This window comes from Bos indicus x Bos taurus, chromosome 18 (assembly GCF_003369695.1).
Source record: "Bos indicus x Bos taurus breed Angus x Brahman F1 hybrid chromosome 18, Bos_hybrid_MaternalHap_v2.0, whole genome shotgun sequence".
NCBI classification, from domain to species: domain Eukaryota; kingdom Metazoa; phylum Chordata; class Mammalia; order Artiodactyla; family Bovidae; genus Bos; species Bos indicus x Bos taurus.
The window spans coordinates 49,247,626-49,274,567 of record NC_040093.1 but is presented as its reverse complement, the minus strand read 5'-3'; the positions used below and the strand labels follow the sequence as shown (position 1 = coordinate 49,274,567).

The 26,942-nt window shown below is 43.5% G+C and overlaps 1 protein-coding gene across 1 annotated transcript in view; it reads right to left on the bottom strand.

Annotated features, from left to right (window-relative positions):
• Window positions 1–17,903, bottom strand: part of ABCC12 (ATP binding cassette subfamily C member 12) — a 61,535-nt gene extending 43,632 nt beyond the window's left edge. Inside the window, exons 1-7 of the mRNA XM_027514464.1 lie at window positions 17,785–17,903; window positions 14,245–14,400; window positions 9,555–9,702; window positions 9,043–9,276; window positions 7,565–7,738; window positions 7,001–7,148; window positions 2,376–2,524 (exon numbers count right to left, since the gene is read on the bottom strand). Coding sequence (XP_027370265.1) covers window positions 2,376–2,524; window positions 7,001–7,148; window positions 7,565–7,738; window positions 9,043–9,276; window positions 9,555–9,702; window positions 14,245–14,400; window positions 17,785–17,903 — 1,128 coding nt within the window. The remainder of the gene's footprint in view (window positions 1–2,375; window positions 2,525–7,000; window positions 7,149–7,564; window positions 7,739–9,042; window positions 9,277–9,554; window positions 9,703–14,244; window positions 14,401–17,784) is intronic.
• Between the last annotated feature and the right edge of the window lie 9,039 nt (window positions 17,904–26,942).

Genomic DNA, 26,942 nt, shown 5'->3' with positions numbered 1-26,942 from the left:
TCCAGAGGATAAAGTCCGAGAAGGGCCTCTAATTGAGTGCATTTGGAAAGCCCCATCCATCCCACATGCTTATTTGGCCTAGACAATTCACTGAAACCTTATGCAGATTTTCCTAAATCGTCCCCTTCTCTCAGAGACATCTGACCCTTCAGAGATAGAGCATCCTTTTATACACCACACAGGCCAGTGTTGAAGGTGGAAGCTCCCTGCAATGATGTGCTTGGCCTAGGCTGGTTGCTCGTTCTCCTGCCCTCAGGGGCTGGCCTCCATGTTCTACCTCCACACACTCATAAGGGACTGATTTGAGGGCCTTTGTTCCACCGCCATTTCCAAAAAAATCCTCCTCTTCACTAGGGCCTTCCCCACTGAGCCCTGCCTAGTGGGTGGCTAATATCATACGGCTTTAGTGAAGACAAGTTTCCTTGCTCTGTGAGTGCCCCAGGGGGGACATGATCTCATCTCTCAGATTTCATCTTCTCATCTGCCCGACTTGTAATTAGCAGCCTCTCCCTAACCACCCATCTAAGAAATTAAAAACACAACTTCCTTCAACAAATCTGGAGTAATCCTTCCTGCTGCTGAATGGGCCCTGTGGACAGGGCTCCCAGGTGTCAACTAATCCCACGTAGTTCATTAAGAGCATGATGAAGGATGCTCCCTTCATCACGAGCGAGTTCAGTCGCTTCAGTCATGTCGGACGTTTTGCGACCCCATGAACTATAGCCCACCAGGCTCCTCTGTCCATGGGATTCTCCAGGCAAGAATACTGGAGTGGGTTGCCATGCCCTCCTCTGGGGGATCTTCCCGACTCAGGGATCAAACATGCATCTCCTGTGGCTCCTGCCTTTCAGGCAGATTCTTTACCACTGAGCCCCTGGGGAAACCTGCCCTCCGCCACCTTCATCACATCTGATCCTAAATACATCCCCAAAGAGAACTCAGCTCTTCCAGGTTCCAAAGCACCTCTTGGCTCAGGAAACCCAGAGCCCCCAGGCTGCCTGATGTGACAGCACCTCAGGGCTGACCTCCTACTGATGTGACTCTGGCAGAGAAGCAGACTGCAAGGATTATTAGTCTAAAGAAATACAAGCCTAGCATTCAGGCAAATTGCTCTGGATCTAGATTTCTTCTAAATCATTGTTTTAGAAAATACTAACTACATGCACTCAATTTGGCTTCAAATTAATTTGCTTGGTGTGTTCTGGGGGGAAAAAAAGATTTTGGCTTGGGATCATAGACAGCAGTTACAAGAACCAGGTAGCATTCATTCAGGCTCCAGTACAATCATCATTGACATTCATACCGGCTTTGGGTTTGTGGCTAGGTTCAAGCTCCCAGAGTGTGTGTGTGTGTGTGTGTGTGTGTGTGTATGTGACAGAAAACTGTGCAAAAAAGTACCTTCTAAAGAAACATGGGCAGTAATGGGACTGACAGCCTTACAATGGATGCACCAGAAGAGATCCTGCTTTCTCAAATGTTCCCCCCACCTTCCCTCCAGATCCCTGATTTTGGTGCAATTCTTCCCCTGTGAGCATACTTCTCCTAGTTTATTTACTTTTCTCTCTCTCTTTTTCTTGCCTCTGTGTTTTTTCCTCCAACCACTTGCCCTTCAGACACTTGTTCAATATCTGTTTGTTTATTTCAGTTCGGAGCCATTCCCCCTCTAGCTCAGGTTTACCTTTGAATGCACAACCCCCTTGTAATTCAAGACCCCCCGCAACTTCAATCCAATTCTCCCTCTGAGGCTTTCAACTCAGTTATGCCTGGCCTGGGTGAGCATCAGGGTAATAAGAAGAGCAAACACTTCTGCAGAATTTGCTGCATTCCAGGCGCTGGCCCATGTGCTTTGTGTAAAAGAACTTCTGTCTTCACAGCCATAGAGAGTGTCATCACCCCATTTACAGATGATAAAGCTGAAGCAAGAGAGGCTCCATGAACTGCTGTAAGTCACAGCAAAGAGTGGAGCGGGGATTCAAACAAGGGGGACTCTGATCTAGACACCATACTGCTTCTTCCAACACCAACACCTCCTCCCACCCAGAGAACTTCCACAAACTCTGCTCCTGTCATATATATGTATACATATGAACAAAGGGCTCCTTTGGCTTCAGTTTTGTTTTCCAAATGTAAAACTGTGTTCCAACATTAACTACTATCCCTATCCTGTAGACTAAACAAGAATTGCTACTAAGCTCTCCTCTTCTCCCTGTTAGCCCAAGTACTGGTTTTAGAAGTTGGGATGGAATTCTGGTGTCACCTGGCTCACCATGATAAGGTGTTCTGGTGCCAGGGCTGGGCAAAGGTGGGGAGGAGCTACCCATCTGGCACTTGGCAGAGTTTGGTTCAGAAGAGGCCAGTTCTAGAGAGGCACTTACCACAGGGGCGGTGAGCTTGCGTCTCAGGAGGATGTGGCAGGTGAATGTCAGCACAATGGCAATGGTCGATGCAATGGGGGCCAATGCTGAGTTTCCACTCTGGACAAATCCAGCTTTTTCCAGTAACTTCCTTTCCTTCTTCCTTATACCTAGTAAATAGAAATGGTCCATAGTGGTCTTAATTTGCATGTCAAGCACCAGCATTAAGAAACATATTACTCAATGGAATATTGAAAGTGTTAATCACTCAGTAGTGTCCAACTTTTGGCAGTCCCATAGACTGTTGCCTGCCAGGCTCCTCTGTCCATTGAATTCTCCAGGCAAGCATACTGGAGAGGGTAACCACTCCCTTCTCTGAGGGATCTCCCTAACCCAGGGATCAAACCCGGTCTACTGCATTGCAGGCAGATTCTTTATCATCTGAGCCACCAGGGAAATCCAATGGAATATTACTCAGTCATAAAAAAGAATGAAACATTGCCATTTGCAACAACATGGATGATTATCATAATATAAAATTTTAAGTAAAGTCAGAAAAGACAAATATATGACATCACTTATATGTGGAATCTTAAAAAATAATACAAATGAATTTATTTATGAAGTAGAAACAGACTTACAGACATATAAAACAAAGTTACGGTTACCAAAGAGGAAGAGGTAGGGAGATGGATAAATTGTGAGTTTGGTCTTAACAGATACTTGGGCTTCCCAGGTGGCTCACTGGCAAAGGATCCACCCAGTTCCTTTAGGTGATGGTTGGATCCCTGAGTTGGGAAGATCCCCTGGAGAAAGGCACAGGAACCCACTTCAGTATTCTTATCTGGGAAATCAGACACGACTTGGTCAGACATGACTCGGTCGGACACGACTTAGCAACTAAACACAAGAGTTGGACATGACTTAGCCACTAAACTACCATAAACCATACTGGAAAAGAAGCTGAAAAATATCAGATTCTTTTCCATGTCATCCACACATGAATATATACATATACATGTGTGCTGAGTCACTTCAGTCATGTCCGACTCTTTGTCACCCTATGGACCGTAGTAGCCCACTTAGGCTCCTCTTTCCATGGAATTCTCCAAGCATGAATACTGGAGTGGATTGCCATGCCCTCCTCCAGGGGATCTTCCCAACTCAGGGATCGAACCCACATCTCTTGTGTCCTGCATTGGCAGGTAGGTTCTTTACCACTGAGCCCCCTGGGAAACCTATATGTATATATATACATAACTGAATCACTTTGCTGTATACCCCAAACTAACACACCACTGTAAATCAAATCAACTGTGTGTGAGCATGCTGAGTCACTTCAGTCATGCCCGACTCTTTGCAACCCTAGGGACTGTAGCCCACCAGGCTTCTCTGTCCATGAGATTCCCCAGGCAAGAATACTGGAATGGGTTGCCGTGCCCTTCTCCCAACCCAGTGATTCAACTTGCATCTCTTACAGCTCTTGCCTTGGCAGGCATGTTCTTTACCACTAGCGCCACCTGCTTCAATTTAAAAAAAAAAAAAAAAGGCATAACTTCTGCTGGATCCTCCTGCAAATTAGTGTTAAGGGCTCCTGCTGAGAACTTTAAATGAGAGGAAACACAGACAGCCCTGAGTACAATGCCGGCATGCACTGGGGCTCAGTGCTTGTCAGCTGCCATTGCTGGATGGCTTCCAAGGTCCTTTCCGATCTGATTCCCTGTGTGTTAGGAATCGTACGCTCAGATGCCTACAGGTAAGCAATGTAAATGAAGGGAGTGGGCAGAGAGCAAGACCAGAGCGAGGGTGTCCCAGGCTCGCTAGACTGTTCTGAAGTCTGAGATCTGGAATTTTGTGAGACATGGCCCTACATTTAAATCTTGGGAACTAATAGAAAAAGTTAAAGTACTGTAGGAGCCAAACAAAACACATATGCCAGCCTGAAGACTGCCAGATTGAGGCCCCTGCCCTGTGTCTCAGGAACAGCTACAAAACCCAAAGAACGTGTCTGCCTTCCGTAGTCCAGATGATACCAAGACTCTGTACTGCTTTCGGATAGAATTCAAGCGCTCCTCCCCTGGTGTTTAAAGTCCTCAACAGCAACACTAGCCTCCTCCACAAAAACCCTTCCACGTTAGCAGCATGCTGCCACAGCCCTGCTCGGGCAGTGTGGCCTATGGACCATGTGCTGGGCTGAGCCCTGCACAGGCAGGCTTTCATTAACCCGCTCTCCCCACCACGTGACACAGGAGAAGCCATCACTATGCCCCCCTGACAGTAGAGGAAAGTCTTCCTGGGCTAAGTGACTTGCTCTTTAAGAGGTCAGGGCAGAATTAGAATCCAGTTCTCCTGGGATTCAACACTTACTGTCCACACACCCTTCCCCTCGAGAACAGCAGCCACCTCCTCTCCAAGCACAGCCTCTAGGCCTTTGCTCCTGCCCAGTGGGGCTTCCCCAGCTCCTGCGGTGTCCACATCCGTCCTGTCCTTCAGGGCCCCTGCCAGGAGGCTTTTCCTCATCTCTCATGCCCATGGATCTCCTCTCAGTTTCTTTTGTGGCCTTTTACTCATTTCATTCTATAATTAATTCATGTTTGCCTATTATTTTTAATAAATTTTAATCTGATGTCTACTATATGCCAGGGGCTGTGCCTGGTTCCAGGGAATACAGGGGTAAAGAGGGTCTAAGCTTTTCCAGGAGGAGCAATAGACAAGAAACAAACAAGTAAATAAGATCATTACAAACTGTGTTGCTGCTGCTGCTGCTGCTAAGTCACTTCAGTCATGTCTGACTCTGTGTGACCCCATAGACGGCAGCCCACCAGGCTTCCCCGTCCCTGGGATTCTCCAGGCAAGAACACTGGAGTGGGTTTCCATTTCCTTCTCCAGTGCATGAAAGTGAAAAGTGAAAGTGAAGTCACTCAGTCGTGTCTGACCCTCAGCAACCCCATGGATTGCAGCCTACCAGGCTCCTCCGTCCATGGGATTTTCCAGGCAGGAGTACTGGAGTGGGGTGCCATTGCCTTCTCCGACAAACTGTGTTGGGTGATATGAAAGAAATGAACAGGGTGACAAGACCAAGAGTTAAAGACGGAGTGGACCTGCTTGGGACTGTGGTGAGGAAGGCCTCGTGCGTCACTGTCATTACTTTAGGAGACCCACAGTTAAGATAAAGTCAGCACGAACATCTAGCAGAAGACATTCGAGGCAGAGGGAACAGCAACTGCAGAGCTCCGGAGCCATGAATGGATGTGGATGCTGTTTTAAAAACAGAAGATTCGAGTGGCTCGTGCAGAGTTATCAAGGCCTGGGATAAGATGTGATGAGGTCAGGAGGTCAGCAGGGGTCAGATGGTGCTGGATCCAACAGGCAGTTGGAAGGAATCTGGACTTCATTCAGAAGTCCTAAATTTGAAAACATTTAAGTGTGAAAAGAAGTCACTAAAGATTTTTCAGCAGGGGAGAGACAGGATCTGACTGACATTTTTAAAAGGTCATTCTGGCTGTTGAGTGCATCGTGGATTTTACGGGGCAGGCAGAAAGCAGAGGTTGCATCTAGAAGTTCTTTCCATAAATGGGAAGGGAGAGGATATTGGCTTGGACTGCGGTGGCTGTGGAATGAAGAGAAGTAGACAGATTCTGGGTATATTCTAGAAGTAGAGCCAACAACCTGATAGCTATTTTTGAACTTAGCTCATCCTTCCTCCATTTTAAAAACAGAGATCCTTTCTAATTATTTTGTGTGACTCCCATGGCCTTGTACATAGTAGAAACTTGGTACATATTTATTGAATTAAATTGAGTTACACTGAATTACATAAAATGGAATCAAATATAATCACATCAAATAAACTGTATTAAAGTGAGTTCAATGTGCACGGAAGTATTGCTGGCTCTTGAAAGATGGTACATAAGGCTGCCAGTGTCCCCACCTGGGACACTTCCTTCGGCAAGCTCAAAAGCAGATTTTCTAAAGCCACTTTCAAAACTGTGGATACACAACTTTGGGTCCAATTACAGGCTGGTCTACAAGTGTAATTGTAGATCCAGAGAGTCGGCTGTAACAGTGGTTCGGATCATTAACTGGTCAACCACCTGAGTCTATGTCAGCAGTTATGTAAATGTTCCTGCAATTAGATTTGCATTTTTATTTGATTGAGAGTTTTAAATATCATCTTTAAAACAAAACAGCTATATATGCATTCTCCTATCTGCCTAAAGCATGTCAAGTCAGTGGGACATCCAATCCTGATGAGGCTGCTGCCAGCATGGAGGGGACACGTGTATAAGTGTGAGTGCGTGCATGTGCCCATATGGATAGCTTCCAAGTCAACGAAGTAGCCTGAGCCAGCTCTTCTACTCATAACGCTTTAGTGGATTATTTTTGTGAAGGGTAGCTGGCCAGTATAAGCACTCACCAGCCTCAGTATGGCTAAACCATATGCCACTCACCTACTAAGCTTTGGTTTCCCTAGAAGAGATGCCTGGGTCTATTCCAAAATCTCTATACTCTTTTGAAAAGCCTGCAGACCAGCTTGGAGGTCCCCTCAGTCCATTTCCAGAATTCCCAAACCCAGAATCTTAAGAATCCATTGGAAAAGCACACTCTACGGGTTAAGTGGTTCTTTCAGCAGTTGCTCATCCTACCTCGGATGGTGTTGGTAAAAGATTTCTCCCAGGCATACATTTTAATCAGCTTGATGCAGGTCAGAAACTCATTCATTGTCTGAACTCGCTTGTCTGTCACTGAAATTGCTGATCGTCGGAAAGCTGAATTGAGCTTAGCCAGAAACATCTGAAATCAAGGTACAGTGTTCAGAGAGAATTGTTGAGTTGCTGTTGGCCTAAAAATCCAGGGATTGGAGTGTAAGTGCCAGGAAAAGTTCTAAGGGAGAGATTCTCAGCTGAATCCTTCCACTGAGTTGTGGTCAATGTTCTCTGGGGACACAACCTGAGTCTGGCCAGGTGATACAAATGCAGGAATCACCAGGATACGAGGGAAGCACTGGGGATTTTGACAAATTGAAGAAGCATGCCCCCTTCCCCAGGGCATTCAAATTCAAGTTCTTTAAATTCAAGTTCTTTAAAAACTATGCTGTCCATGAGCCCAAAGTAAGGGCTCAGGTTTCAGGGCCAGGCCCTGGAAGCAAAGACTTCTACCCACTTAAGTGAGAGTGTGCGTGAAATACAACTGCAAAGACTTGCTATTACCTGGATGGGGATGAATAGCAAATACACGGATATCCCGATGAGAGCTGTGGGCCCCAGAATGAAAAAGGCGTACACTGCACAGACAGCCATTAGGATAGGGATGGTGGCTGGCAAGGGACAAAACAAGGCAGCTTCAAACAAGGAATAACTATCACTCGATAGTATATTGAGCACCTGGAAAGAAAGCACACAGGTTCAGGCTTTGGAAGGGCCACCCGAGCATTTCCCCAACTGACGACTTTTGGAAGGGCTGGGGCATCTGCGGAAGGAAAGGGAAAACTGCCTTAAAGGGGCTGGAGGTCATCAGAGAACCAACACAGTGAGTCTTGTGAGTTTCATTCTATGACTCTGGAGAAGCCAGTCTTTTAGGACTGAGAATCCCAGTGAAGAAAGGCGTAAATACCACCTGGGAGTACATCGGCAAAGCCCACTGTCTACCTGACAGCTCTCTCTCCTTCTTCCTTGTTAGCACAACCCTGCTGAATCAGGGCATCCGTGGGCCCAGGAAAAAGACCACATTTCCAAGCCTGTTTTGTGGAAGTGTTGTGACCATACAGCTATGCTCAGGGCAATGAGACACAAGCCAAGGTATCCAGTGGAGCTTTGGGGGTGCATTCTGACAGGGAGCCAACTCAACCTGGAAGACATATCCCTTTCTCTTCTCTGCTTCCTCCTACCAGTTCTCTGAAACATGACCAGGATGTCTGGACCTGCAGTTTCCATCCTGAACAATTATGAAAACCATGTACTAAGGTAGTGATAAAGAAAGATAGAAGAGCCTGGAAGCCCCCATTCCAGCCCTCCATCACCCTCTTTCAGACTCAGGTAGACTGAAATAAATTCATCCCATTTAACCCACTGTTATTTGGGGGTTTTGGTTTTACACAAGTGAATCTAATCATAATTGATACCGGATGCTTTAAACAAACTGAAAGAGCAACTGAAAGAAACAGTCTCTTCCCTTACCTCCCTTACCTAGGGTTCCCTTGGCCAGGGAAATATTCTCAAGTAAAAGGTGAAGATTTTATTGCTAAGGATTAAGGGCTTAAGGAAATGTCAACTCTAAAGTCCAACAGGCATGGTCTTTGTTGTGACTTGACATCCAAAATATTACACAGTTGGAATCATCAGATCCGTTAGTCAGTCGATTTTATTAAATGCCATAGCATGCTCTGTATTGCTTCGATGTCCTCCCTGACAATCAGAGGGATTGAATGAGGTCACCCCTAAGCCCTGTTCCAACTGGAACAGGGAAGCCTTTCCAAATTCTCCAGCTTGAATGGAGTCCTCCTTTCTCTGAATTCTTCTGGTGTTTTGAGTGTCCACCACTTCACTTAGCAGGAAGAAGGGAAATGATGGACAGGACACAGACAACCCACAGAGGGGGCAGATATTCCATCCAGGAAGCACAGCTCACACATATTCAGAAAACTCAGAATGCAGTTTCCTAAAGTTAGACTCCTTCTGGACCAGCTTACCTCACCAACAGAGATGTGTGTCAGCATCTTGAAGGACACCAGGTTTTCAAAAACCAAGGTGGAGACGGCCACCTTCAACCGGATTGCCGTGCGGTAATTTATGGCCCAGGCGAGGGCCCAAAAGAGGACTTTGGTAAACTCCGTGGTGAAAAGGGCTGCGCACAGGCCAACGCCAATCCAGACCTTCCTGGAGACGCTTTCGGTCTGCTGCAGGATTTGGTGAATGATAATTGTCTGTAAAACAGTGTGGTGGGGAGAGGAGAGTGCGCTGGGGTTCGAGGGAGGTACAGAAGGTTTCAGATAATGTCAGCAAGCAGACTTTATGAGGCAAACCTTTTAATTAATTTCAGTGGTAGCTGCCATGCTTGACAAGGATTAGCTTTATGAAAATTCTCCCCCAAGGAGTGCAACAATGTACTAAACCCACCAGCTCGTAGAGAAAGTAACTAATAACATTCTTTGCCAGTCTGGGGACCTGGGAGACAAGGCCAGAGAAGGGCCACTGCACTCACCGGCCCTATGGCTGCCATGATAATGCACAGAATGTTGACCACGATATCCATCAAAACACGCGTCCTCTGGAATTTCCAGACCACTCGGCCCAGAGAGGCTTTCTCGGGACCCATCCTTTCTATCTCTTCATCCCAAAGGATTCGAAATCTGTGACAAAAGAACAGGAAGAAGGAAAGGGACTTATACTCCCACTTGCTGTTGAAAGCTATGCTGATGGATAAAACATTGCAAGAATCCACAACCCACATCCCTGGCAGTGGCAGCTTCAGAACAGCATTAGTTCTCTCTTCTTTTACAGCAGGGGTCCCCAACCCCTGGGCCATGAACTGATAACAGTCTGTGGCCCGCTAGGAACTGGGCTGCAGAGCAGGAGGTGAGCAGCAGGTTTCATCTGTATTTACAACTGTTCCCCATCACTCATGTTACTGCCTGAACTTTGCCTCCTGTCACATCAGTGATAGCAGTGGATTCTCATAGGAGCATGAACCCTACTGCGAACTGGGCATGCAAGGGATCTAGGCTACACGCTCCTTATGAGAACCTAATGCCTGATGATCTGAGGTGGAGCTGAGGTGGCGATGCTAGCGCTGGGGAGTGCCTACAAACACAGATTATCATTAGCAGAGAGATTTGACTGCAGAGACCACAATAAATCAATTGCTTCCAGACTCATATCAAAACCCTATCAGTGAGTGGCAAGGGACAATTAAGCTGCATCTGGTGGGTTCCTGGGGTCGCAAAGAGTTGGACACAACTGAGAGACTGAACTGAACTGAACTGGTGGGCTCCTACTGATTCTGCATTAAGGTGAGTTCTATAAGTATCTAATTATATACCACAATGTAATAATAATACAAATAAAGTTCACAATAAATGTGACATGCTTATTATATGTAATATGAAACCAATCCCTCACCCCTGATCCGTGGAAAAACTGTCTTCCACAAAACTGGTCCTTGATGCCAAAATAACTGGGGACCATTGTTTTACAGGGTGGATGGGACATGGGAGTGGCAGGGGCCAGAGCCCTGACACAGAACAAGCTGGGATCTGGCATTTGGGCTCTTTCCAGGACCTAATTTCCTCCTCCTGCCTGTCCCTGGCACAATACCAGTTGTGACAGAAACACGGAGGTGACAGAGAAATCAAGAAGAAAATATCCAGGGCAAGAAGGAGTTTGTCCATGTCAAAAATCAGAACGGAGGCCAGTGTGCCAGGCATGTAGGGGCACAGGGAGGCAAAGCAGGGCCAGATCTCATGGGACCTCATAGTCCTCAGGAAGGAGATTAGATTTCATTCCAAGTGCAAAGGAAGGCATTGCAGGTTTTTAAGCTGATGTGACAAGATCACTTTACATATCTAAAAGAACATCTGGCTGCTGTGAGAATAGTGGGTTATGAGGGTCGGGAGCAGGGAGACCACCGTGGAAGACCATGGGCATCCAGGTGGGAGGTGGCTGAGAATTTACAGAAAGGTAGACAGTGGAGACATTAGGACTTACAGATGAATTAGATACGGGAGAAAAGGAGAACTGTGGGAATGGAGTTAACAGAGATGGATATCATCAGGTAGGGCTGAGGATCAAGAACTTGGCTTTTGATGTAGGATACTTGTGAATCACCCAAGTCCTGTTGGATGGTGGGTGTATGAACTCAGAGTCTGAAAGAGAGGCATGGACTGAAGATCACATGTTATTAAGGTTGTTAAGCATGTGTTTGGAAAAGGATCTGAGCTGATGTTGGGTAGATGGAAGGCAATGTTAAAAACAGAGAGAGAGGTAGAAGGAAAACCTGGTACTCCACAGACACTGGTCCAGCCCATTTCTCTCTGTGTCCCTGGACTGTAGGAAACCACCACTGACTGAGATTCCTTCAGGACATGGATAAGGGGACGCGAAGGCACAATTGCAGGAGCATGATTGGAACTCACAGCCCTTCAAGCATATAGACCAAAAAGAAGGAGAATTCCAGAAGAAACAAATGCAGAGAGACGACTTTGAGAGCTTCCCCACTGCTTAAAACAATGCAGCCATTAGAAACATGAAGGAGCTGGGCTACACAGCAGGAGGTTTTTGTGCTGTGGAAAAATATAAACTCTTAACTGAAAATAGCGAAATGGCTAACCATGAAATACTATGCTTCATTTTTCCTTCAAAGGAAAAAAGATGACCTGTGAGTAGGAAAGAAGAAGAGGTATTGATCTGCAGAAGATGGTAGCACCGGGTATGTTTAATCAGAGTAGAAAACATTCCAGACGGATGCAAACCAGCATTTAACAGTGTTGACCTCTGGGGAGTGGGGTGGGCGTATGGTGGGGGTACTTCCACTGCTTAAACTTCTGTTGCTTTAACATTTCTGTAATGAATCTGAATTAGGTTGAACCACTGAAATGTATGTTTTGGCAAGTCAAAATTATCAAATATTTCATTCGGTTCAACCGAAACATATTTTGTAATATGAAAGTCCACAATGTTCTGTAATAACCTAAATGGGAAAAGAATTTGGAAAACAATGATACATGTGTGTGTATATCTGAATCACTTTGCTGTAACACCTGGAACTAATACAACATTGTTAACCAAGTGTGCTGCTGCTGCTAAGTCACTTCAGTCATGTCTGACTCTGTGCAACCCCACAGACGGCAGCCCACCAGGCTCGCCCGTCCCTGGGATTCTCCAGGCAAGAACACTGGAGTGGGTTGTCATTTCCTTCTCCAATGCATGAAAGTGAAAGGTGAAAGTGAAGTCGCTCAGTCGTGTCGGACCCTCAGCGACCCCATGGACTGCAGCCTACCAGGCTCCTCCGTCCATGGGATTTTCCAGGGAAGAGTACTGCAGTGGGGTGCCATTACCTTCTCTGTAACCAAGTATACTCCAATATAAAATAAAAAACTTTCTAACACCATACACAAAAATAAACTCAAAATGGATTAAAGATCTAAACGTAAGACCAGAAACTATAAAACTTTTAGAGAACATAGGCAAAACACTCTCCGACATACATCACAGCAGGATCCTCTATGACCCACCTCCTAGAATATTGGAAACAAAAGCAAAAGTAAACAAGTGGGACCAAATTAAACTTAAAAGCTTCTGCAAAACAAAAGAAACTATAAGCAAGGTGAAAAGACAACCTTCAGAATGGGAGAAAATAATAGCAAATGAAGCAACTGACAAACAACTAATCTCAAAAATATACAAGCAACTCCTGCAGCTCAATTCCAGAAAAATAAACGACCCAATCAATAAATGGGCCAAAGAACTAAATAGACATTTCTCCAAAGAAGACATACAGATGGCTAACAAACCCATGAAAAGATGCTCGACATCACTCATTATCAGAGAAATGCAAATCAAAACCACAATGAGGTACCATCTCACGCCAGTCAGAATGGCTGTGATCCAAAAGTCTACAAGCAATAAATGCTGGAGAGGGTGTGGAGAAAAGGGAACCCTCTTACACTGTTGGTGGGAATGCAAACTAGTACAGCCACTATGGAGAACAGTGTGGAGATTCCTTAAAAAACTGGAAATAAAACTGCCATACGACCCAGCAATCCCACTGCTGGGCATACACACCAAGGAAACCAGAATTGAAAGAGACACGTGTACCCCAATGTTCATCGCAGCACTGTTTATAATAGCCAGGACATGGAAGCAAACTAGATATCCATCAACAGACGAATGGATAAGAAAGCTGTGGTACATATACACAATGGAGTATTACTCAGCCATTAAAAAGAATACATCTGAATCAGTTCTAATGAGGTGGACGAAACTGGAGCCAATTATACAGAGTGAAGTAAGCCAGAAAGAAAAACACCAATACAGTATACTAACGCATATATATGGAATTTAAAAAGATGGTAATGATAACCCTGTATGCGAGACAGCAAAAGAGACACAGATGTATAGAACAGTCTTTTGGATTCTGTGGGAGAGGCGGGGGGGATGATTTGGGAGAATGGCATTGAAACATGTATAATATCATATAAGAAACAAATCGCCAGTCCAGATTTGATGCAGGATACAGGATGCTTGGGGCTGGTGCACTGGGATGACCCAGAGGGATGGTATGGGGAGGGAGGTGGGAGGGGGGTTCAGGATTGGGAACACGTGTACACCCGTGGCGGATTCATGTTGATGTATGGCAAAACCAGTACAATATTGTAAAGTAATTAGCCTCTAATTAAAATACATAAATTTTTAAAAAATAAATAAAATAAAAAAACTTTTAAGTCCAATGACAACTTTTAAAGTGAAATAAAACACCATGCCTGGCATAGCAGACAGCAGCCCAGGTGGAGTCCAGCCAGCACAGAGCAAAGTGAGATTCCAGCCACTCCTGTCCTGATGTGGTGATCCTACCAACCAGCTGACAGCTGTGCCCGAGTGGTCCTGAATCCTCAAGCTCTCAAGAAGCTCTTTCTCCCCACCAACTCTCCCCAGTATTCACCTCCCCAGCAACTAGGCCAGGAACCAATGAGAAGTATGATTTTGCCAGTTAAAACTGTGAAATATTAGCCCAGTCAGCCCAGCCCACATCTCAGAGAGGAGCCGGGGAGAGTGGCCACCGAGACCGGTGGGTGTAGATTTCCCAGTGGGGAAATGGGAGCATGTAAAAAGGCCCGCAGGTCCCTTCCCAAGGTGGGCTCCTCTCTAGACGAAACAGACCAAACAGACCCTCATACCTTTTGGCATTGGTGTCGGATGAGTCGTACAGCGACAGCGGGGGCAGGGTGTCCACAGTCAGCGTGTGCTGGTAGCCTCGCACCATCACGGGTGTGAGCCAGGAGAATGTAGCAAACGAGAGGAGCCCTGCGTCATCCACAGGGTTGGGCGCCAACCTGAAAGGGCAAAACGCTCGGTGTCCCAGGGTGTTGGGGTCCTTGCCTTGAGTCCCTGGCTAGAATTCTTAACTACAGGGATAACCATAGCCTCTCTCAGTGGTGACTCACATCACAGCCCTGTGAGCAGTGGTGTGCTGGGCCAGCTCCTTCTAGCTTGTAAGAGCTGATTGTTCAATTTTTAGGAATTCTGCAAGTCAGTTCTTAAACATAGCCAGTATTAAAAATTAAATTACATAAATGTAAGTAAATTATCTTAGAGACAAATGCAATCAATATGCAAAACTCATAGCTTCCTAGATTATTTTACTGGATTTTACTCATATCTGTTCTTTCAATTATGTAAGTCTATGACCTCTGTGGTGGAAATAGCGCAGATAATAGGACTCTATTACCATGCACCCCTTCTCAACTTTGCTATCAGTGACAACATGTTGAAATCAGCCATGGTGGGAGAATTTACACCATAAAAAATGAGAAGTGCTACAAACAAGGGAATTCTTTTAGTGAGCCAGTTGTTAAACATTTAGCAATGACCACCCCATGGGAAAGAAGGTACCTGCTTCATTTGGCATGAAGAAATGGAGACCAGGTAGCTGATCATCAGAGGAGTTGGGCGCCTGGCTTTTGCTCTTGGGAGGACGGGGAGGGTCAGAGCAGGGTGTGGGGGTGAGCCTGCCCAAGGAGGCAAGAGCTAAAGTCAAACTCATGGTTTATCGTGTGGATGGAATGGATTAATGTATGTAAGCTACTACACAATACTGGGCTACCCTGGTGGCGCTAGTGGCAAAGAACATGCCTGCCAGTGCAGGAGATGTCGAGAAGATCCCTGGAGGAGGAAATGGCAATCCACTCCAGCATTCTTGCCTGGGAAATCCCATGGACAGAGGAGCCTACAGAGCCTACAGAGGTGGGCTATGGTCCATGAGTCGCAAGAGCTGGACACAACTTAGCTACTAAACAACTATGATATAAATATTAGCTAGCAGAAAAAGGAGGACAGGGGAGGTAGAGGAAGTGGAAAAGAAAAGCAATAAGGGAGGAGGAAGAGATGTGTTTCTGCCCTTGAGGAATTAACCATATAAGATGGAATAAGAGTCTACTTGCTGAATGTTCGCTATATTCCAGGCCCTGGAAGAGCTTTGTACTTGTAGCAGATGCTGTCAAGATGCTCTGAGTCACAGACTTTGTGTAGACTTTGTCACATTTACCTCCAATCTCAGCCGTGGAGGACAACGCTGTGCAGCTTGGGGTCTGCTGACAGTGTCCCATCTCACAGGTGTGTTGTGCCTCTTTTCACTACCTTCGGGGTCTTCTCAGAGCATAAGTGTAGCCCAGAATTGCAGGGGGCTAATGATGGCTCAGACGGTAAAGCGTCTGCCTACAATGCGGGAGACCCAGGTTCAATCCCTGGGTCGGGAAGATCCTCTGGAGAAGGAAATGGCAACCCACTCCAGTACTCTTGCCTGGAAAACCCCATGGATGGAGGAGCGTGATAGGCTACAGTCCATGGGTTGCAGAGTCAGTCACGACTTCACTTTCACTTTCCATGCCCCCAAAAAGAAAACCTAACTAATGGAATATAAGAGCCCACAGACAAATGCCCCCACCTCCCATCCTATGGGTAGAAAATTGTACACTTCTGGAGAGGGCCTAGTAGAATCCAGTCCCCATGTCTACAAGCAGTGACACTGACAACACACACGTTCTCCTTCCCTGCCTCACTCTCCCTAAATCTTTCCTCCTGCTCCTTGATGTCACCTCCCAAATGAGCTACCTGCATCTAAGTTTTTGACTCATGCTCTGCTTTTGGGAGAATCCAAGCTAAAATAATAGTAATAAGGTATTAATGCTATGTGCCTGGTACATAGTAAACATTTCCTAAAGGGTAACTTTAATGCATTATATCATATAATCCTAACAACAGCCCAAGTATTTGGGTGACATTATGATCCCATTTCATAGACAAGAACATCAAGGCAAAAAGAGGTTATAGTACTTACCCAAGTCTTATAGCTAGTGAGTGGTGAAGCAAGAAATCAAGACCAACACTTGCTGACTCCCATCTTTCTCTTAAGCACTATATCACACTGCCTTTCCACAAAATTGTGAACAGAGCCAAAACAGTGGGTACTTAGAGCTCTCCTGCCTGGAACTAAAGATGGTAGCCCATGCCATGACCCTTCAACCTTCACCTCTCACCTTAGAGGGCTCACAGGTTTATCTTTGGTCTACGTATTCTGGAAGGACAGCAGGGCTATATCATCTCACCATGGAGATGTCACTTGGCTTTCTGCTGCTCAGAGGACAGGTTATAGGGCACTTCTCATGTAGAAAAGGTGTGTGTGTTTGCATGCATGTGCGTTCAGCTGCCCAGTCATGTCCGACTCTTTGTGACCCCATAGACTTTAGCCCCCCGGGCTCCTCTGTCCATGGGATTCAAACTCTCATCTCCTGTGCTCCTGCATTGGCAGGCAGATTCTTTACCACTGAGAAAAAGCAGCTTTTTAAAATATTATAGTTAATGTAATGTTAAGAATACACATATAGTAATATAATATCACATTATAGTTAAGCATGTGAGCTTGGAAATCAGACTTCCCGGGTTCCTATTCTGCAGTTCAACCCAATTCTCTCTCTCCATCTGTGTTCCAGACCCTTGCAGCTTCTTCCTTCAAGACGTCAGATCTGTTTCTCCACACCTTGAATCTGGGCTTACATGTGACTTGATTTGGCCAAGAGAAGGCAGTGAAAGAAATGGTGAACCTAATGCAGGCTAGCCTGCTGGAAGTTCATAGTCCATGGGGCCCGCCTTCCCCCAGCCCATCACCCCCAGAAGCACAGCCATCTTGCTGACCAGCAATGCATAAGAAAATCTGGTCATGCCTAAAACAATCACCGTTTATTTAGCTCAAGTTGCTGAACCACTTATAAAATTTCAAGCTAAAGAAATGGTAATTGTTTTAGGCTACTAAGCACAGAGGCAGTTTGTTACCAAGTAATATCTACGTGATTAACTTTGTGCACGTTATTTATTTATTTGTGCCTCACTTATTCACACATCAGATAAATATAATCACAACACCTCCAGGGTGGTTGTGAGGAGTGAATGAGAAGATATTTGTAAAGCACCCAAACAGGTCCTGGCACATGGCAAGCTCTCCTTAAACATTTGCTCTTGCCTCCTTTCCACCAAAGGAAAGGAGGATTCTTGAAGTGAATGGTCAATAAATTTTAAAAATGGATGGGTGGATGGAAGGCCAAAACTACAAGCATACAGAGCAGCAATGTGGGAAGCAGGGGCAGTGTTCACTGTCCTGATGGGCTGGAAATGATTCCTGGACGTTCTGCCCAGACCTCCCTTCAATCCTCCTCCTGACTTACCTTGCATAGGGTCTCACGGGGATCATGGTCTTCAGGCTGGGGTCATATCTCTCTGTGAATGATCTCCGCTGGCCTCGCCGGTCCAGGTCAGAGATAAGGTAGGGGCCATCACCCACCATCTTGATGGCAGTCTAGAGCCCTGGGCTCTTGGTCTAGCGACCTTCACTCTGCAGCAGAAAGATGAGGAGATGAGGACACTCTGAAATGGGGTTAGGCAGCCCCTACTCCACCCAGATCAGTGCCAATATGGTTTCACCAATTAACCTTTCACACCATGGGTGAGAGTGGTCAGACGCCCCATAATTCCCTCAACTCCCCTAAGAGCCTTCCTTATTAGCAGACATTCTGTCCCTCTTTTTTCCCATTTTGGGCTGACCAGGAGAAAAGCCTATTGCAGGTTTTCTACCAGGAGCCAGCCGATAACAAAGCCTAAGTACCAGCCCAGCAAAAGAACCCAAGAAGATGTGTCTGCTGCCTTAATGTGACCCAGATTGAAGTTTGTTACACATACAAACCCCCTTTTCTCCCTAATTCTTTCAGATACACACATTCCTATGCCTCCATACTTAAGGATCAGAGAACTTCAAAGAGACCACCTCTCAGGACCAGGCACATCTGATCAAGTCTGCATCCTTCCCCCCACTTCTGTGACAACTGTCCCAAAGAGAAATCAAAAATTTAGGTTGAGAGGACACTTTTGGGAGTGCCTGTCCAGTCCACAAACCAACCACACCATTCACCAATCACCTAATCCTAAGTAATAGAGAACAATTCCTGAAGGTTTTCTATGCCTAGTTCAAACTCTTTCCTGGTCCATAGCTCTATTCTGGCCCTAAAGTTCCATGACATTCTGCTCCTCATATTCTATCAATAAACTCTCTTTTTTAACCTAAACTATCCCAAGTTAGTTTCTGTCACTAGCAACCAGAAGCCTCGCCATTATAAATACACAAATCCTATGAGTTCACTATGGAATTTTTCACGACTAGAAACATAAAATTAATCAATCCCTATTGAGGTTTTAACGGCTGATTAACCTATGGCATTTCAGAGTTGGAAGTAACTTCAAATACGATCTTCACAAGCTCCTCATTGTTCAGAAAAGAAAACAGAGGTCCAGAGAAGAGAAAGGATTTACTCAAGAGTATATGTAGTTGTGACATCAGATTCATGGCTAATATATACCTCATTTATGCTTCTCTGCCTCCTGTCCAACAAAAGCAATTTGTAGGTGAATCCACAGAACATCTGAGAAAACCTCAGAGTCCCTAGAAGGACTAACAGAAGGTGTTTCTCTCTCAAAGGCAGTTAGTAAAGACTAGAAGACATGACTAGTACTTTAAAGGCAAATGAGAAATTTATCAAAGAGATGGAATCATTAAAAAGAACCAAAAAAAGCATGCTGGATCTGAAAAATGCAACAAATAAAATGAAAATTGTAATAAAGAGTATCAACAGCAAGAAAAACATAAAAGTTGGAAGATAGGAACTTCGAAATTATCCAGACAGAGAACAACAAAGGAAAAGAAGTGAAGAAAGCCTACATTATCTATCGAACACAACCAAAGGAAACAATGTGCAAATTATTAGAGTTTCAGAAAAAGAGAGGAAGAAGGGGATAGAAATCTAATTTAAAGGAATAATGACTGAGAACTTCTCAAATTTGGGTAGAGATTTTCATATCCCATTTCATGAAGTTAATAGGTCACCAAAAAAACTGAACTTAATGAGATCCTCTCCAAGACACATTTTAATAAAACTGTCAAAAATCAAACTAAACCAGAATCTAAAAAGCAGCAAGAGAGAAGAAGCTCATTACTTACAAAGGAATCCCCGTAAAGGTATTGGTAGATTTCTCAGCAGAAATCTCACAGGTCAGGAGAGAGTGGGCTGGTATATTCAAAAGAAAAAACTGCCAACCAAGAATGCTGTATCTGACAAAGATACTATTCAGAAATAATGGAGAGATAAATATTTTCCAGATAAAAGCGGAAGGCTTCATTACCTCTAAACCTACATGAAAGAAATGCTAAAATGAGTTATTCAGGCTGAAATTTAGATCTGTGATCTGAAAACATATGAAAATATACAGCATATTGGTAAAGTAAGTACATAATCAAATTCAGAATGCCCTACTACTATAATATGTAGTGTGTTAGCCATGATGGGTGAAGCTGTGTTCCCTCCCTGCTGTTTACCTGGGACCAAACTATGGTGGAGGTAATGAAGATAATGGCCACCTCCTTCAAAAGGTCCTCTTGCATGTATTGCTACACTCAGTGCCCCCAACCCCGCAGCAGGCCACCATGGACCCACGCCTCCGCTGGAGACTCCTGGACACCCACAGGCAAGTCTGGGTCAGTCTCTTGCGGGTTCACTGCTCCTTTCTCCTAGGTCCTGGTGCACAAGGTTCTGCTTCTGCCCTCCAAGAGTCTGTTTCCCAGTCCTGTGTAAGTTCTGGCAGCTCTATGGTAGGGTTAATGGTGACCTCCTCAAAGAAGGCTTATGCCATACCCAAGTCTGCTGCATCCAGAGACCCTGTCCCTGGGGCAGTCCACTGCTGACCTGTACCTCCACAGGAGACACTCAAACGCAGTTCTGCCTCAGTCTCTGAGAGGTACTTGGGTCCTGGTACACACAAAGTTTGTTTGAGCCCCCTGAGCATCTCTGGTGGGAATGGGGTTTGATTCTAAATGTGAATTAACCCCTCCTACCATCTTGCTGGGGCTTCTTCTTTGCCCTTGGATGTGGGGTATCTCCTCACAGCCACTCCAGCGCCTACCCTCTTACTGGGGTTTCTCTGACCTTGGACATGGGGTATCTCTTCACGGCTGCTCCAGCAAAGCACAGAATCCCTTAGAAGAAATGGAATAACCATCATAGTCAACAAAAGAGTCTGAAATGCAGTACTTGGATGCAATCTCAAAAATGACAGAATAATCTCTGTTTGTTTCCAAGGCAAATCATTCAATATCATGGTAATCCAAGTCTATGCCCCGACCAGTAATGCTGAAGAAGTTGAAGCTGAATGGTTCTATGAAGACCTATAAGACCTTCTAGAACTAACACCCAAAAAGATGTCGTTTTCATTATAGGGGACTGTAATGCAAAAGTAGGAAGTCAAGAAACACCTGGAGTAACAGGCAAATTTGATCTTTGAGTATAGAATGAAGTGGGGCAAAGGCTAATAGAGTTTTGCTAAGAGAACACACTGGTCATAGCAAACACCCTCTTCCAACAACACAAAAGAAGACTCTACACATGGACATCACCAGATGGTCAACACTGAAATCAGATTGATTATATTCTTTGCAGCCAAAGATGGAGAAGCTCTATACAGTCAGCAAAAACAAGACCAGGAGCTGACTCTGGCTCAGATCATGAACTCCTTATTGCCAAATTCAGACTTAAATTGAAGAAAGTAGGGAAAACCACTAGACCACTCAGGTATGACCTAAATCAAATCCCTTATGATTATACAGTAGAAGTGAGAAATAGATTTAAGGGACTAGCTCTGATAGATAGAGTGCCTGATGAACTATGGACAGAGGTTTGTGACATTGTACAGGAGAGAGAGATCAAGATCATCTCCAAGAAAAAGAAATGCAAAAAGGCAAAATGACTATCTGAGGAGGCCTTACAAATAGCTGTGAAAATGAAGAGAAGTGAAAAGCATAGGAGAAAAGGAAAGATATACCCATTTGAATGCAGAGTTCCAAAGAATAGCAAGGAGAGATAAGAAAGCCTACCTCAGTGATCAGTGCAAAGGAATAGAGGAAAGCTCTATTCCTGTATCTATTACATTTAACCTTTCTGTGCCTCACTTATTCACACATCCAATAAATATAATCACACCCAGGGTGGTTGTGAGGAGTGAATGAGAAGATGTCTGTAAAGCACCCAAACAGGTCCTCGCACATGGCAAATTCTCCTTAAACATTTGCTGTTACCTCACCATTTGGCCCCAAGTAAACAGCAGGGAGGGAACACAGCTTCACCCATCATGGCTAACACACTACATATTATAGTAGTAGGGCATTCTGAATTTGATTATATACTTACTTTACCAATATGCTGTATATTTTCATATGTTTTCAGATCACAGATCTAAATTTCAGCCCAAAGAACTCATTTTAGCATTTCTTTAATGTATGTTTAGAGGTAATGAAGCCTTCTGCTTTTATCTGGAAAATATTTATCTCTCCATTATTTCTGAATAGTATCTTTGTCAGATACAGGAAAGAATGGGAAAGACTAGAGATCACTTCAAGAAAATTAGAGATACCAAGGGAACATTTCATGCAAAGATGGGCTTGATAAAGGACAGAAATTGTATGGACCTAACAGAAGCAGAAGATATTAAGAGGTGGCAAGAATACACAGAAGAACTGTACAAAAAAGATCTTCACAACCCAGGTAATCATGATGGTATGATCACTCACCTAGAGCCAGACATCCTGGAATGTGAAGTCAAATGAGCCTTAGAGAGCATCACTATGAACAAAGCTAGTGGAGGTGATGGAATTCCAATTGAACTATTTCAAATCCTGAAAGATGATGCTGTGAAAGTGCTGCACTCAATATGCCAGCAAATTTGGAAAACTCAGCAGTGGCCACAGGACTGGAAAAGGTCAGTTTTCATTCCAATCCCAAAGAAAGGCAATGCCAAAAAATGCTCAAACTACTGCAATTTGCACCCATCTCACACGCTAGTAAAGTGATACTCAAAATTCTCCAAGCCAGGCTTCAGCAATCCGTGAACTGTGAACTTCCAGATGTTCAAGCTGGTTTTAGAAAAAGCAGAGGAACCAGAGATCAAATTTCCAACAGCCACTGGATCATGGAAAAAGCAAGAGAGTTCAAGAAAAACATCTATTTCTGCTTTATTGACTATGCCAAAGCCTTTGACTGTATGGATCACAATAACCTGTGGAAAATTCTGAAAGAATTGGGAATACCAGACCACCTGACCTGCCTCTTGAGAAACTATACAGAAACTATGCAGGTCAGAAAACAACAGTTAGAACTGGACATGGAACAACAGACTGGTTTCAGATAGGAAAAGGAATACGTCAAGGCTGTATATTGTCACCATGCTTATTTAATTTATATGCAGAGTACATCCTGAGAAATGCTGGGCTGGATGCACAAGCTGGAATCAAGACTGCTGGGAGAAATATCAATAACCTCAGATGTGAAGATGACACCACCCTTATGGCAGAAAGTGAAGAAGAACTAAAGAGCCTCTTGATGAAAGTGAAAGAAGAGAGTGAAAAAGTTGGCTTAAACCTCAACATTCAGAAAACTAAGATCATGGCATCCAGTCCCATCACTTCATGTCAAATAGATGGGGAAACAGTGGAAACAGTGGCAGATTTTACTTTTTTTGGCTCCAAAATCACTGCAGATGGTGATTGCTGCCATGAAATAAAAAGATGCTTACTCCTTGGAAGGAAAGTTATAACCAACCTAGACAGCATATAAAAAGCAGAGACATTACTTTGCCAACAAAGGTCCATCTAGTCAAGTCTATGGTTTTTCTAGTGGTCATGTATGGATGTGAGAGTTGGACTGTGAAGAAAGCTGAGCACCGAAGAATTGGTGCTTTTGAACTGTGGTGTTGGAGAAGACTCTTGAGAGTCCCTTGGACATCAAGGAGATCCAACCAGTCCATCCTAAAGGAAATCAGTCCTGAGTGTTCATTCAGAGGACTGATATTGAAGCTGAACCTCCAATACTTTGGCCACCTGATGCGAAGAGCTGACTCATTGGAAAAGACCCTGATGCTGGGAAAGATTGAAGACAGGAGGAGAAGGGGATGACAGAGGATGAGACGGTTGGATGGCATCACTGACTCAATGGACATGAGTTTGAGTGAACTCTGGGAGTTGGTGATGGACAGGGAGGCCTGGCATGTTGCAATCCATGGGCTCACAAAGAGTCACACATGACTCAGCAACTGAACTGAACTGAACTGATATCTATAAAATGTTTTGTGTAAGCTCATGGTAACCACAAAGCAAAATTCTACAAAAGATTTGCAAAAGATAAAGAAAAGGGAATCAAATCATAATACTACAGAGAATCATCAATTCACAAAGGAAGGCAGAAAGAGAGGAAAAAAGAAACAAGGGAACTACAAAACAGTCAGAAGACAATAAGATGGCACTAGAAAGTCCATATGTATTAGCAACTACTCGTGTAAATGCATTAAGTTCTCCAATCAAAAAGCATAGAGTGTCTGAATGGATTTGAAAAAACAAGACACAACTCTATGTACCTAAAAGAGATTCATTTCAGCTCTAAGAATATACAAAGGTTCAAAGTGAAGGGATGTAAAATGATATTCCATGACAGTGGAGACCAAAAGAGCAGGGTAGTTACACTTATATCAGAGAAAACATCAGTTCAGTTCAGTTCAGTCGCTCAGTCGTATCTGACTCTTTGCGACCCTATCGCAGCATGCCAGTCCTCCTTGTCCATCACCAACTCACAGAGTTCACTGAGACTCACATCCATCGAGTCAGTGATGCCATCCAGCCATCTCATCCTCTGTCGTCCCCTTCTCCTCTTGCCCCCAATCCCTCCCAGCATCAGAGTCTTTTCCAATGAGTCAACTCTTTCCATGAGGTAGCCAAAGTACTGGAGTTTCAGCTTTAGCATCAGTCCTTCCAAAGAACACCCAGGACTGATATCCTTTAGGATGGACTGGTTGGATCTCCTTGCAGTCCAAGGGACTCTCAAGAGTCTTCTCCAACACCACAGTTCAAAAGCATCAATTCTTTGGCACTCAGCTTTCTTCACAGTCCAATTCTCACATCCGTACATGACCACAGGAAAAACCATAGCCTTGACTAGACGGACCTTTGTTGGCAAAGTAATGTCTCTGCTTTTCAATATGCTATCTAGGTTGGTCATAATTTTCCTTCTAAGGAGTAAGCATCTTTTAATTTCATGGCTGCAGTCACCATCTGCAGTGATTTTGGAGCCCAAAAAAATAAAGTCTGACACTGTTTTCACTGTTTCCCCATTTATTTCCCATGAAGTGATGGGACCAGATGCCATGATCTTCGTTTTCTGAATGTTGAGCTTTAAGCCAACTTTTTCACTCTCCTCTTTCACTTGCATCAAGAGGCTTTTGAGTTCCTCTTCACTTTCTGCCATAAGGGTGGTGTCATCTGCATATCTGAGGTTATTGATATTTCTCCCGGCAATCTTGATTCCAGCTTGTGCTTCTTCAGGCCCAGAGAAAACATACCTTTAGCCAAAAACTGTATGAAGAGACAAAAGTTATTACATAATAGTAAAGGTGTCATTTTATTAAGAAGATATGATAATTTTATTGGTGATATATATATATATATCTCTAATATTAGAGCATCTAAATATATTAAGTTAATACTAACAGATTAGGAAGAGAGAAATAGATAATAATATAATATTATAAGGAACTTCAGTACTTCACTTTCAACATTAAATAGATCATCCAGATAAATAGATCATACAGATCATCAATAAGGAAACATTGGGCTTGAAATATCCTTTAGATCAAATGGACCTAACAAACATATATAGAACATTCCATCCAACTGAATAGAATACACATTCTTCTCAAGTGCACATGGAATACTCTCCAGGATAGAGGATATGTCACAAAACAAGACTTAGCAATCTGAGAAGGTTAACATAATATCAAGTATCTTTTCTTACCACGATGGTATGAAACTAGAAATCAATAGCAGAAGGAAAGCTGAAAAAAATCACAAGTATGTGGAAATAAACAGCACACTTCTGAGCAACCAAGGGGTCAAAGAAAAAATCAAAAGGGAAATAAAATAATCTTGAAACAAATGAAAACAAAACATACCCACACCTATGGGATGCAGCAAAAATAGTTCCAAGATAAAAGTTTATAGTGATAAATGCTCATTAAGAAAAAAGAGACATCTCAAGCAATAACTTTATACTTCAAGGAACAAACTAAGTCTACCAAAGCAGAATGAAGGAAATAAGTATCAGAGAAGAAATACGTGAAATACAATATTTAAAAACAATTCAAAGGACCAATGAAACAAAAAGCTGGGAGGGGGATGTTATAGATAAAATTGACAAGCATTTAACTAGTCTAAGGGAAAAAAAAGAAATGAAAGAAAGAGTAGGCAGAAATTCAAAAAATCTTAAGAGACTATGAACAATTATATACCAACAAATTCTGTAACAGAGAACATGGAGAAATTCATTGAAATATACAGTTTATTAAGATTGAATTATGAAGGAACAGAAAATCTTAACAAACCAGTTATGAGTAAGGAGATTTAATCATTAATTGGAAATCTCTTAACAAAGAAAAGCCCAGAACCAGATGGTTTCAGTAGTAAATTCTAGCAAATAAGTAAAGAAGAGTTAAATGACAGTCTTTCTGAAACTCTTCCAAAAAATTAAAGAGTAGGAAATATTCCCAAATTCATTTTATGAGGCCAGCATTACCTGATACCAATGCCAGATAAGGATTCTATAAGGAAAACAAAGAGAAAACTACAGGCCAATTTCCCTAATAAATATCAATGTAATAATATTAACAAAATATTAGCAAGTTTAATTCACTGACACATTAAAAGGATTATATGCCATGATCAAGTGGGACTTATCCCTGGGATGCAAGGATGGTTCAACAACACTAAATAAATACTCCATACTTACAGAATAAAAGACAAAATCATGCAATCATCTCAACAGATGCAGAAAAACATTTTTTTAAAAAATACAACATCCATTCATGATAATGAAAAATCTTAGGTATAGAAGAAAAGTACCTGAAAATAATAAAGGCCATATTTGACAAACCCATACATAATATCACACTCAGTGGTGAAAGGTTGAAAGCTTTTCATCTAAGATCAGAAAGACAATGATGCCTACTCTCACTGCTTCTATTCAACACAGTATTGGAAGTCAAAACCATAACAATTGACAAGAAAAGGAAATAAAAGGCATCCAGATTGGAAAGAAATAAGTAAAATTATCTGTATAGATGATATGACCTTATATATAGAAAATATTTAAGGCTCCACCAAAAGAACCATTATCACTAATCAACAAATTTAATAATGTTGTAGGATAAAATATCAGCACGTATAAACCAGTTGTATTTCCATACA